This window comes from Eubalaena glacialis, chromosome 2, assembly GCF_028564815.1.
Source record: "Eubalaena glacialis isolate mEubGla1 chromosome 2, mEubGla1.1.hap2.+ XY, whole genome shotgun sequence".
Lineage (NCBI taxonomy): Eukaryota > Metazoa > Chordata > Mammalia > Artiodactyla > Balaenidae > Eubalaena > Eubalaena glacialis.
In genome coordinates, this window is record NC_083717.1 from 164,442,108 (window position 1) to 164,456,102 (window position 13,995).

General features: G+C 35.7%; 1 protein-coding gene across 3 annotated transcripts in view; it reads left to right on the plus strand.

Annotated features, from left to right (window-relative positions):
• PCNX1 (pecanex 1) overlaps positions 1 to 13,995 on the plus strand; it is a 164,961-nt gene that overhangs the window by 88,268 nt on the left and 62,698 nt on the right. For 2 of the 3 annotated variants that reach the window (XM_061180985.1, XM_061180983.1), the window contains 2 exons: positions 1,413 to 1,630; positions 7,072 to 7,225. In XM_061180985.1, the coding sequence (XP_061036968.1) occupies positions 1,413 to 1,630; positions 7,072 to 7,225 (372 nt within the window). The remainder of the gene's footprint in view (positions 1 to 1,412; positions 1,631 to 7,071; positions 7,226 to 13,995) is intronic. The other variant, XM_061180984.1, reaches the window with a different exon arrangement.

Consider the following 13,995-nt stretch of genomic DNA (forward strand, 5'->3'; position numbering starts at 1 on the left):
CGTATACCAGTGTGTGTGCTTAGTGATGTTATCACTGTATAAAAAAATGCCGTATGAGATGCAGTGGGTATATTTTAAAAAGATAACACTGCCTTTGTGTGATGTATATCAAAATATATATATTGAGGTTAGAAAAGATAAAACAGTTGAAATCCTTATAAGCAGTATTTAAGAGATACGAGGTACGTGTAGATAAATTTAGTGCCAAAGAGATTAATTATTAGCGGCTTCCTGAAGATGATGAGTTGTGAGCAGGGTTTTAAAACCATAGATGTGAATTGGCACAGAACAATAGTTTTCAACATTTGGCAATGTCTGGAAATATTTTTGCTTGTTACAACCAGGGGGTTGCTGTAGGTATGTAGTGGGTGGAAGCCAGGGATGCTGTAAAACATTCTACAGTGGAAAGCATAGCCCCCACCCAAAGAATTATCTGGCTTGAAAGTACCTGTAGTGCCAAGATTGAGAAACCCTGGCATAGAGGATAAGGGAAAAAAAGTGTTTGGGGAGATATTTGTCAATGCTTAGAGACAGAAATGGCTGTTATATATAAGAAACATATTTTCTTGACTATACCCCACCCCTGTGTAGGAAAAGTAAAGACTGTCCCTGCTCTTTTGCTGCAGTGTATTCCTGGAAACTCCACAGGAAAGCAGAAATGGGGAAATGATTACAGTGATCCCTTGGTATCCGCAGGGGATTGGTTCCAGGACCCTGTGCGGATACCAAGATCTATGTTTGTTCAGGTCCTTTATATAAAATGGCATAGTAGTATTTTCCACTGTTAAATGGTATGAGAGCCTTGAGACAGCAAAATGCTGGCTAGTGCTATGCTAAATGCAGTAAACTTTGGATTCTTTCAGAGGAAGGGGAAACTGGTGAACGGATGAGTTGAACCCGAAAGAAATGTAATGTGGTAATATCCTGTATAGCCTCAGATGAGCAGCCTGCCAAAACAAAAGTAAAGGAGTGTGGGAGGGATTTGAAAACAGCAGTAACAGTGATAAGAGACTGTATGAAGAATTGAGATTTGAAGGCATTGAATCCAATGCAGAGGAGCTTAGATTTGACACAGTAGTGAGGTTCATAGCTTAATGAGAGAAGAGAAGGGGTAGGGAGAAGGGAAGCCGCTAATGATTCCCTGTTGGTGATTTTAATGGATTCACTAGCTATACAATCATAAAATACTAAAATTTCAAATACTTCCTAGTAAAATCTTTCCAAAAGGCCTTTGTTGTAGTTCACTTCCTTTTGTCACCTTCTGTAGTTTCTAACAATCATAAAATATCCACAAGAGTGGACTAGTGTAGAGAATTAAGGAGGTTTAGATAATTTGCAAGCTGACTGCGTAGCCCTTGAAGCATGACTTGATTAAAGATATTTTAAGCCTTTCAATGCTGATTTTCTTTTAGCTCTCTCTTCCACAGATTCGATTGAACAGACTATTGACCATCGATACAGATTTGTTGGAGCAACAAGACATTGACCTAAGCCCTGATTTGGCAGCTACTTATGGTCCAACAGAAGAAGCTGCCCAAAAAGTTAAACACTATTATCGCTTTTGGATCCTGCCCCAGCTGTGGATCGGCATTAACTTTGACAGACTCACACTTTTGGCCCTGTTTGATAGGTGAGAATATAGTGTGATATTAAAGATATGTGCAGATTTTATTTTTAAATTGAAATTATTAAATTACCCATTGAGTATTTGACTTGGTTTCCATGTTGGAAGGTGTTTTCCATTTTGGTTCTCTTGAGATAAAATTTAAGTTAGTAAGGCTCCCAAACATTGACTCTCCTGAATCCATTAAAAGCTTTTTTTGTGGCAATTTTAATATGTTTATTTAAAAAATTGTTTTTATCATTAAGAATCATGCAGCTGTACTTAAAAGCCAGAGAATTTGAGGTGTTAATGACCATAAGGTTATATGTAATATGACTCTAACTATAAAAGGTATGATAGTAAACAGTATTAGTCAATTGTGAACTTGGTGACCAACTGCTGCTTCTAGTTGACATGGAGTAACAAAGACTGGGTTTACTCTTCTACCTGAAACAATGAAAAACAGATAAAATGCATAAAACAGTGGTTTTCAAGACATTGGAAATAAGACAGAAAAGGACCGTGATTCCTGAGAGATGGGAAGCAAATTATGTGAGCCCACCTTACTGCCTTAAGAGAGTCCCCAGGCTGTGGTACTGAAGTAGAGTCCAGCAGACTTCCTGAGTTGAGGAGTTGGAGCTCAGAGTCCAGGGAGACTAGAGCAGCTCAAGTCTGTAGGATAGAACATCAGAGAGAGGATTGCTGCTCAGAGAGAGAACCTCAGAGATTTTTAGTGGGTCTCCTCAACTGTTCAGCAGAATATTGGTAAGAGAATGTATATGAGGAAGCCAGGGTAAGAATGATGTGAAAGAAACAGAGGAACAGTGCCTGGCACACAGGGCTGGGGATAGTGCCCATCCCCACCCACCATAATAATTCATACTTTATGATGCATTGTGTAGGGTACTCAGGAAAGTCTTGCCTTAGAAGTGGGGAGTAATTAGCCCTAGCATGAGCACTGCAGCAGACCCACCTAGCAAGTCATAAAAGCAAGACCTGAAAGGATCAAACTGTTTCCAAGTAGCATAACAAATCTCAACAAGATTTATAGAAATCCAGAAATTCTCACCACATAAAAAGTTAAGATTCACAATATCTGGCATCCAATCGGAGATTACCAAGCATACAAAGAAATGACAAAATGTGGTTTATAATGAGGGAAGTAATGAAACCAACCTGTAACTGTCACTGATATTAGAATTAGCAGTCAAAGACATTAAACAGTTATAAATGTACTTTGCATGTTAATAAAAATTAAGTAGAGATATGGAAGATATGAAAAAAAAAGACCCAAGTCACACTTAGAGATGAAAACTAAAATGTCTGAGATGAAAAATACAATGGATGAGATTAATGGTAGATTAGACATTACAGAAGAAAGTATAAGTGAAGTTGACAGCATGGCAGTAGAAACTATTGAAAATGAAACAAAGAAAAAAGAATCATTCTCCTACGCTCATCCCCCAATGAAAAGAATATACACAATGAAAGTAAGCCAAGGGAGACAGGAAGAGAGAAAAAATTTTGAGGAAGTAATGGTGGAAAACTTTCTAAATTTGATGAAAACTACAAATGTACACATTGAAGAATCTCCATGAACCTCAAGTACAAGAAACGTGAAAAAAACTATACCAAGGCACATAATTGCTCAAAACCAGTGATAAAATCTTAAAAACTGCAAGAGAAAAAAAGATGTAGTTTGTACAGAGGAACAAGAATAAGGAAGACATCAGATTTATTGTTGGAAAAAATACAAATGAGGAGATGATGGAGCAGCATTTTTGAAGTATTGAAAGGAGAAAAAAACTCAACCTGGAATTCTATACCCAACAAAACTGCAAAAACCAAGATGAAATTAAGACATTTTTGGACTAGGAAAAACTGAAAGAATTTTTTTCAAGCAGACCCACACTACAAAATATATTACAGGATGTCTTTCAGGCAGAAGGATAATAATACCAACTGGAAATATGGACCTACCCAAAGAAATAAAAGATCACTGTAAATGGTAAGTAACTACATGAATAAATATATAAAATTTTTTCTTACTAATTAAATCTCTTTGAGACATAATTGGATGTTTAAACAAAAATAATAATGATGTATTGTGTGATTTATAAGATAAGTAAAAGTAAAATTCATGACAATAATAGCATAAACGCCAGGAAGGGGCATATAAGAGTATAGTACTATAAGTTTCTTATACTGTATGTGAATTAAATATAAGTTGCTTATACTGTATGTATACTTATACTACGTCACTTGAAGTAGACTGTCATAAAATGTATACTAAAGTAACAAAAGAAAGAGTTATAACTAGTAAGTTAAAAAAATAAAGGAGATAAAATAGATTCATAAAAATTGCTCTCTTAATGTAAAATAAGGCAGAAAAGGAAAGAGATCAAAAACAGATTGACAGAAGATAAATGACAGGATGATAGTTGGAAAAGTCAGAAATTGTCAAATTGGAGAAAAAAAGCAAGACTCAATCAATTCTTTGCTGCCTACAAGAAATGCACTTTAAATATAAAAACAGAAAAGATACACCATGCTAACACTAATCACAGTAAAGCTAGAGTGGCTGAATTAATGTCAGACAAAGTAGATTTCAAAGCAAAGAATATTACCAAGGTAAAAGGAGGTCATTTTATAATGATAAGTGGTCAATTAATGCATAGGATTTAACCATCCTAAATGTTTCTATATCTCAAACAGTGCTTTGAAGGAAAAGCTGATAGAAATAGGAGAAATGGATAAATTCACAATTATAGTTGAATTCAACACACCTTTCTCCATAATTGATAGAACAAGTATGTAGAAAATCAACAAAGATATAACTGTCAGCCAACCTAAGTTGAGTGACATTTATGGAACACTCCACTCATAACCACAGAATACACATTCTTTTATATGCACACAGAACATTTACCGAGATAGACCATATTCTGGGCCATAATATAAGGATCAAATTTAGAAGGATTTGAGTTCTATATAGTGTGTTCCCTTACCACGGAGTTAATTATAAATCAGTAACAAAAGAACCTTGGAAAATCCCTAAATATTTGAAAGCTAAATACACCTAAATAACTCATAGATCAAAGGACAAATCAAGCGGGAGATTAGAAAATATTCTGAACTAAATAAAAAATGAAACACAATCAGAATTTTTGTGATGCAACTAACACAGTACTTAGAAGAATTTATAGCACTGAATAAGAAGAAAAGTCAATTCAATGACTTCACCTTCCCCCTTAGGAAACTAGAAAAAGAAGATCACATTAACCCTAAGAAAGCAGAAGAAAGAAAATCATAAAGAACAAAGCAGAAATCAGTGAGGACACAGAAGACAGTAGAGAAAAATCAAGGAAACCAAAAAGCTCAATTAAAGTAATATGCTTTAGCCAAGCTGATCAGGACAAAAACAAAAAATTACGGATTACCAATATCAGGAATGTGAGCTAGCATATCACTACAGATTCTACAGGTAATAAATGGATAATAAAATATTATGAGCAGTTGTATGTAAATAAATTTGACAGTGGACAAATTTCTTGAGAGATAAAAATTATCAAAGTTCTGAAAGAAATACAATATCTTAATGTTCCTATATCTATTAAATAAATGGGCATTGTAGTTAAACACCTTCCCATAAAGAAAATTCCAGGCCTAGATAGTGCCAAAATAATATCTGAAATCCGTGAAGTGGAGAAAGGATAAGCTTTTCAACAAGTGGTGCTAGAAACATTGGATTTCCATATGCAAAAAAAAAAAAAAAAGAAAAGAAAAAGAAAAATAAAGAATTTGTATTATCACCTTGCATCATATTGCAAAAATTAACTCAGAGTGGATCATAGGCCTAAATGTGAAATCTAAAACATAAAATTCAGAAAAAAGCAAAACGTAGGAGAAAAGATTTGTGACCTTGGGTTAGGCAAAATTGCACAGATGTGACATGAAAAACAGATCAATGAAAAAACAAATTGATAAATTGGATTCATCAAAATTAAAAACTAACAAAAGCCGAAGGGAGAGCACGTGTTCAGTGACAAGCGACATGGACAGAATATAGTGTACCAGGGCCGACAGGGATCATTGGATTCGGCAAGTCTGGGATTCCACAACTGCCATATAAGTACAGATGAAAATACCAGTGTTTCGTTTATTGATTTGAAATTACTATTGAACTTGTTTTAATCTGGGAGAACTATCAAGTGAAATAGTACAGAGATGTTTGTGAATTTTATTTTTTAGGTCAATTGATGATTATAAATTGGGCATTGATGTAATATAAAGAAATAAAAATCTTTTTATGATTATGAAAGCAATTCTTTATTAAATATGTAGAAAGATTTTAAGACAGAGGCCAGCCAAAATCCTTCCACCCAGAGAGAACCATTATTAGTAGTACCAAATTGATATATTGTCTTTTTAAACCTGTGTATGTATGTTTCTTAAGTAATAGAACTTGTATCTTCGTATACAGTTTTGTGTCCTGCTTTCTTTGTATAGCAAATGTACTGAGCATGTTCCTGTGTCAGTAAATATTCTTTAAAATCAAGAGTTTTAGCACATACTTAACATTTTGTGAATAAAATTTCCCCAAGAAGTAAGATAGATTCTTATTTTTTGGCATGATTTAAAAAAATCATCTTCAGGGACTTCCTTGGCAGTCCAGTGGTTAAGACTCCACTCTTCCAATGCAGGGGGTGCAGGTTTGATCTCTGGTCGGAGAGCTAAGATCCCATATGCTGTGCAGTGCGGCCAAAAAATAAAATAAAATAAATTTTTTAAAAAATTATCTTCATTGCTGTATGTAGTATGTTGAACATCGTACTGCTTCTTTTACAGTGTCAGTTTAGTAAAATATAGAATTGTCTCAGTAACTTTGATAGAGGCAGCATTGATGGTCTATCACTGCCTTCATTCTCAACATATGTAAGAGCCTGTGTTTAAGTAATTTTAGTAAGATTTCTGATTATTTCAGATGATTTAGACATGGGAAATGAAACCACTTGGTATCAAAATATGGTTACAGACTTTGTCATATAAATGTTTTCAATTTAATTTTCTAGAGACTCTTTTGAGATTTTGTTTTTCGAACATGTTTCTTTGTATATTTCCTTTATTTGCCATTCAGGTTGTTTAGTTATTTGGCAACAAACTTGACAGAGAAGCAGATGATAAGAAAAGTAAAGTTATAACATAGAAATTGAAACTGTATTATGCATTATAATAAGAACTTCACAATCCACTGTAGCATGCTTTATTTGCACATAAGAATGTGTGCCAGTTTTCCATCTAAACTGAACATACTTTTTCATTATGATCCAAAACCTTGTTCAAACCCAGTACTAAAAAAAAATCTTAACAAGCATAGTATGAACTTCATATTGATGTCTTCCCTTTTTGCACTCTGATTAATTTCTTGTATTGATGATATACTTACTCATAAATTTTTCTGTCTACAGAAATCGTGAGATCCTGGAAAATGTGTTAGCTGTCATCTTGGCTATTCTTGTGGCTTTTTTGGGATCTATTCTTCTCATACAAGGCTTCTTCAGAGATATCTGGGTCTTCCAGTTCTGCCTGGTGATAGCCAGCTGTCAATATTCACTACTTAAGGTACCAGCATCTCCCTTCTATTCAGACTTTGGCATCATAGTTATGTTAAAAAGCAGAAAGTTTTGTATCATTCATTGAATGATAATTCAATGAATTATCTAAGAATATAATTTTTAGATTTATTTTCCTTGGACGTTTACGTTAAGATTGGGAAAGGAACAAAAGGGACATATAAACTTTAAAAAGTAATGACATGTGAATGAAGCTTCCTAAAAACTTTTTTTGTATTAAAATACAAAATAAAAAAATAAGAATTCGAGTTCTTTTTTTTTTTCTCTCTTTTTTCTTTGGCCATGCCACATGGCTTGCGGGATCTTAGTTCCCCAGCCAGGGTTATAACCCGGACCCTGGCAACGAAAGTGCCAGGTCCTAACCACTGGACCGCTAGGGAATTCCCAAGAATTCGAGTTCTTGCAATTCATTTTCTTTTAATTTACCAACGTTAACTGTCCTACTCTCATACTTTAAGTCTTCTATTATGTAGGTGAAATTTATTAAGATCCATCATTGGTAGATAGAATAATGTCGAAACTAGCATATACATTCTTTGTGGACACAGAGAGCAGAAGATCGGTGTCCCTTTGCTTTTGTTTAAATAGTGGTTCTAAAATACCAAATGTTATCAATTTTAAGCTTTCCATAAATGGGAGAATCAAATACCAAATTTTTCACTTTCCGTGCCACATCAGTGTGCACTGGTAACGTGGACTATTTTCTTTCCTTTCTTAGCCAGTACTGGTTATTTGCCTGATACATACTAACATGCAGAACCCTCTCCCATCCTGAAAACTACTTGTTTAGTTCTGTTTATACCATCAGCTATCCTTTCTTTTTTCTCTCTCCATATATAGACATCTGGAGTAAGCCACCTTTGTCAACTGCTCCATTTCTTCAAGACCCATCCATACTTTTTTCCTCATTACAGTATTGAAATTACAGTCTTTGTGGGCTAATAATCTCTAATTGCCAAATCTATGTTCTTAGTCTTCATTCTCTGTGAGTGCTGCATCATTTAAATACCTGTGAATACTTTCTTCCATTTTTATGTTTTCCTCATTGTCGATCTGTGACTTTATACTACCCTCATGATTATGCTACTTTTCAGGTAACTTTATTTTCCTTTGTCGATGCCTCTTTGTTCTTTTGACTACCTCTTAATTTACAAGAACTCTCTAGGGTTTTATTTGGCCCTCTTTTCAGTTTGTAATTCCTTGCCAGTGAAGTCATCCTCTTTTATTACTTTGTTGCCCCTGTATATGAATTATGTCCAGATTTATGTCTCACAGTCTTCACCTTTCTCGTAAGCTTTAGTCCTATATATCTAACAGGCAGCTGGGCAAATTCTGAAAATGGCACATCATCATCTTCTGATATTTTCCTTTCCCAGTTCCTTTGCTTTTTCTTTTTTTTAACACCTTTATTGGAGTATAATTCCTTTACAGTGTTGTGTTAGTTTCTGCTGTATAACAAAGTGAATCAGCTATACGCATGCGCATATACCCTCCCTCTTGTGTCGCCCTCCCACCCTCCTTATGCCACCCCTCTAGGTGGTCGCAAAGCACCGAACTGACCTCCCTGTGCCATGCAGCTGCTTCCCACTAGCTATCTATTTTACATTTGGTAGTGTATATATGTCCGTGCCACTCTCTCACTTCGTCCCAGCTTACCCTTCCCCTCCCCGTGTCCTCAAGTCCATTTTCTACATCTGCGTCTTTATTCCTGTCCTGCCCCTAGGTTCTTCAGAACATTTTTTTTTTTTTTTTTTTTAGATTCCATGTATATGTGTTAGCATATGGTATTTGTTTTTCTCTTTCTGACTTACTTCACTCTCTGTATGACAGACTCTAGGTTCATCCACCTCACTACAAATAACTCAATTTCGTTTCATTTTATGGCTGAGTAATATTCCATTGTATATATGTACGACATCTTCTTTATCCATTCATCTGTCGATGGACACCTAGGTTGCTTCCATGTCCTGGCTATTGTAAATAGTGCTGCAGTGAACATTGTGGTACATGACTCTTTTTGAATTATGGTTTGCTCAGGCTATATGCCCAGTAGTAGGATTGCTGGGTCATATGGTAAGTTCTATTTTTAGTTTTTTAAAGAACCTCCATACTGTTCTCCATAGTGGCTGTATCAATTTACATTCCCACCAACAGTGCAGGAGGGTTCCCTTTTTTCCACACCTTCTCCAGCATTTATTGTTGTAGATTTTTTTTTAAAATTAATTAATTAATTTATTTATTTTTGGCTGTGTTGGGTCTTCGTTTCTGTGCGAGGGCTTTCTCTAGTTGTGGCAAGCGGGGGCCACTCTTCATCGCGGTGCGCGGGCCTCTCACTATCGCGGCCTCTCGTTGTGGAGCACAGGCTCCAGACGCGCAGGCTCAGTAATTGTGGCTCACGGGCCCAGTTGCTCCGCGGCATGTGGGATCTTCCCAGACCAGGACTCGAACCCGTGTCCCCTGCATTGGCAGGCAGATTCTCAACCACTGCGCCACCAGGGAAGCCCCCCTCATTGTAGTTTTGATTTGCATTTCTCTAATGATTAGTGATGTTGAGCATCTTTTCATGTGTTTGTTGGCAATCTGTATATCTTCTTTGGAGAAATGTCTCTTTAGGTCTTCTGCCCATTTTTGGATTGGATTGTTTGTTTTTTTGATATTGAGCTGCATGAGCTGCTTGTATATTTTGGAGATTAATCCTTTGTCAGTTGCTTCATTTGCAAATATTTTCTCCCATTCTGAAGGTTGTCTTTTCGTCTTGTTTATGGTTTCCTTTGCTGTGCAAAAAGCTTTTAAGTTTCATTAGGTCCCATTTGTTTATTTTTGTTTTTACTTCCATTTCTCTAGGAGGTGGGTCAAAAGGGATCTTGCTGTGATTTATGTCATAGGGTGTTCTGCCTATGTTTTCCTCTAAGAGTTTTATAGTGTCTGGCCTTACATTTAGGTCTTTAATCCATTGTGAGTTTATTTTTGTGTATGGTGTTAGGAAGTGTTCTAATTTCATTCTTTTACATGTAGCTGTCCAGTTTTCTCAGCACCACTTACTGAAGAGGCTGTCTTTTCTCCATTGTATACTCTTGCCTCCTTTATCAAAGATAAGGTGACCATATGTACATGGGTTTATCCCTGGGCTTTCTATCCTGTTCCACTGATCTATATTTCTGTTTTTGTGGCAGTACCATACTGTCTTGGTACATCCAAGGTACCATTACTGTACCTTTGTAGTATAGTCTGAAGTCTGGGAGCCTGATTCCTCCAGCTCCATTTTTCTTTCTCAAGATTGTTTTGGCTATTCGGAGTCTTTTGTGTTTCCATACAAATTGTGAAATTTTTTGTTCTAGTCCTGTGAAAATGACATTGGTAGTTTGATAGGGATTACATTGAATCTGTAGATTGCTTTGGGTAGTATAGTCATTTTCACAATGTTGATTCTTCCAATCCAAGAACATAGTATGTCTCTCCATCTGTTTGAATCGTCTTTCCTTTCTTTCATCAGTGTCTTATAGTTTTCTGAGTACAGGTCTTTTACCTCCTTAGGTAGGTTTTTCCTAGGTATTTTATTCTTTTTATTGCAGTGGTAAATGGGAGTGTTTCCTTAATTTCTCTTTCATATTTTTCATCATTAGTGTATAGGAATGCAAGAGATTTCTGTGCATTACTTTTGTATCCTGCTACTCTACCAAATTCATTGATTAGCTCTAGTAGTTTTCTGGTACCATCTTTAGGATTTTCTTTGTGTAGTATGTCATCTGCAAACAGTGACAGTTTTACTTCTTCTTTTCCGATTTGTATTCCTTTTATTTCTTTTCCTTCTCTGATTGCTGTGGCTAAGACTTCCAAAACTATGTTGAATAATAGTGGTGAGAATGGGCAACCTTGTCTTGTTCCTGATCTTAGAGGAGATGGTTTCAGTTTTTCACCATTGAGAACGTTGTCAGCTGTGGTTTTGTCATATATGGCCTTTTATTATATTGAGATAGGTTCCCTCTAGGCCTACTTTCTGGAGAGTTTTTATCATAAATGGGTGTTGAATTTTGTCAATAGCTTTTTCTGCATCTATTGAGGTGATCATATGGTTTTTCTCCTTCAATTTGTTAATATGGTGTATCACATTGATTGATTTGCGTATACTGAAGAATCCTTGCATTCCTGGAAAAACCCCACTTGATCATGGTGTATGGTCCTTTTAATGTGCTGTTGGATTCTGTTTGCTAGTATTTTGCTGAGGATGTTTGTTATCTGTGTTCATCAGAGATATTGGCCTGTAGTTTTCTTTTTTTGTGACATCTTTGTCTGGTTTTGGTATCAGGGTGATGGTGGCCTCATAGAATGAGTTTGGGAGTGTTCCTCCCTCTGCTATATTTTGGAAGAGTTTGAGAAGGATAGGTGTTAGCTCTTTTCTAAATGTTTGATAGAATTCACCTGTGAAGCCATCTGGTCCTGGGCTTTTGTTTGTTGGAAGATTTTTAATCACAGTTTCAATTTCAGTGCTTTTGATTGGTCTGCTTATATTTTCTGTTTCTTCCTGGTTCAGTCTCGGGAGGTTGTGCTTTTCTAAGAATTTGTCCATTTCTTCCAGGTTGTCCATTTTATTGGCATATAGTTGTTTGTAGTAATCTCTCATGATCCTTTGTATTTCTGCAGTGTCAGTTGTTACTTCTTTTTCATTTCAAATTCTGTTGATTTGAGGCTTCTCCCTTTTTTTCTTGATGAGTCTGGCTAATGGTTTATCAATTTTGTTTATCTTTTCAAAGAACCAGCTTTTAGTTTTATTGATCTTTGCTATTGTTTCCTTCATTTCTTTTTCATTTATTTCTGATCTCATCTTTATGATTTCTTTCCTTCTGCTAAATTTGGAGTTTTTTGTTCTTCTTTCTCTAATTGCTTCAGGTGTAAGGTTAGGTTGTTTATTTGAGATGTTTCTTGTTTCTTGAGGTAGGATTGTATTGCTATAAACTTCCCTCTTAGAACTGCTTTTGCTGCATCCCATAGGTTTTGGGTCGTCATGTTTTCGTTGTCAGCTGTTTCTAGGTATTTTTTGATTTCCTCTTTGATTTCTTCAGTGATCTCTTGGTTATTTAGTAGCGTATTGATTAGCCTCCATGTGTTTGTGTTTTTTACAGTTTTTTTTCCTGTAATTGGTAACTAGTCTCATAGCATTGTGGTCGGAAAAGATACTTGATATAATTTCAATTTTCTTAAATTTACCAAGGCTTGCTTTGTGATCCAAGATATGGTCTATCCTGGAGAATGTTCCATGAGCACTTGAGAAGAAAGTGTATTCTGTTGTTTTTGGATGGAATGTCCTATCAATATCAATTAAGTTCATCTTGTTTAATGTGTCATTTAAAGCCTGTGTTTCATTATTAATTTTCATTTTGGACGATCTGGCCATTGGTGAAAGTGGGGTGTTAAAGTCTCCTCCAATTATTGTGTTACTGTCGATTTTTCCTTTTACAGCTGTTAGCATTTGCCTTATGTATTGCAGTGCTCCTATGTTGGGTGCATAAATATTTGCACTTGTTATATTTTCTTCTTTGATTGATCCCTTGATCATTATCTAGTGTCCTTCTTTGTCTCTTGTAATAGTCCTTATTTTAAAGTCTATTTTGTCTGATATGGGAATTGCTGCTCCAGCTTTGTTTTGATTTCCATTTGCAAGGAATATCTTTTTCCATCCCCTCACTTTCAGTCTGTATATGTCCCTAGGTCTGAAGTGAGTCTCTTGTAGACAGCATATATACGGGTCTTGTTTTTGTATCCATTCAGCCAGTCTATATCTTTGTTTGGAGCATTTAACCCATTTACATTTAAGGTAATTACCGATATGTATGTTCCTATTACCATTTTCTTAATTGTTTTGGGTTTGTTTTTGTTGGTCTTTTCCTTCTCTTGTGTTTCCTGCCTAGAGAAGTTCCTTTAGCATTTGTTGTAAAGCTGGTTTGGTGGTGCTGAATTCTCTTAACTTTTGCTTATCTGTAAAGGTTTTAATTTCTCAATCGAATCTGAATGAGATCCTTCCTGGGTAGAGTAATCTTGGTTGTAGGTTTTTCCCTTTCATCACTTTAAATATGTCCTGCCAGTTCCTTCTGGCTTGCAGAGTTTCTGCTGAAAAATCAGCTGTTGACCTTATGGGGATTCCCTTGTATGTTATTTGTTGTTTTTCCCTTGCTGCTTCTAATATTACTTCTTTGTATTTAATTTTTGATAGTTTGATTAATATGTGTCTCAGCATGTTTCTCTTTGGGTTTATCCTGTATGGTACTCTCCTTGTTTCCTGGACTTGATTGACTATTTCCTTTCCCATGTTAGGGAAGTTTTCGAGTGTAATCTCTTCACATATTTTCTCAGACCCTTTCTTTTTCTCTTCTTCTTCTGGGACCCCTATAATTCGAATGTTGGTGCGTTTAATGTTTCCCCAGAGGTCTCTGAGACTGTCCTCAATTCTTTTCCTTCTTTTTTCTTTATTCTGCTCCCTGGCAGTTATTTCCACCATTTTATCTTCCAGGTCACTTATGCTTTCTTCTGCCTCAGTTGTTCCGTTATTGATTCCTTCTAGAGTACTTTTAATTTCAGTAATTGTGTTGTTCATCACTGTTTGTTTGCTCTTTAGTTCTTCTAGATCCTTGTTAAATGTTTCTTGTCTTTTCTCCATTCTGTTTCCGAGATTTTGGATCATCTTTACTATCATTACTCTGAATTCTTTTTCACGTACGTTACCTATTTTGTCTTCATTTATTTGGTCTTGTAGATTTTTACATT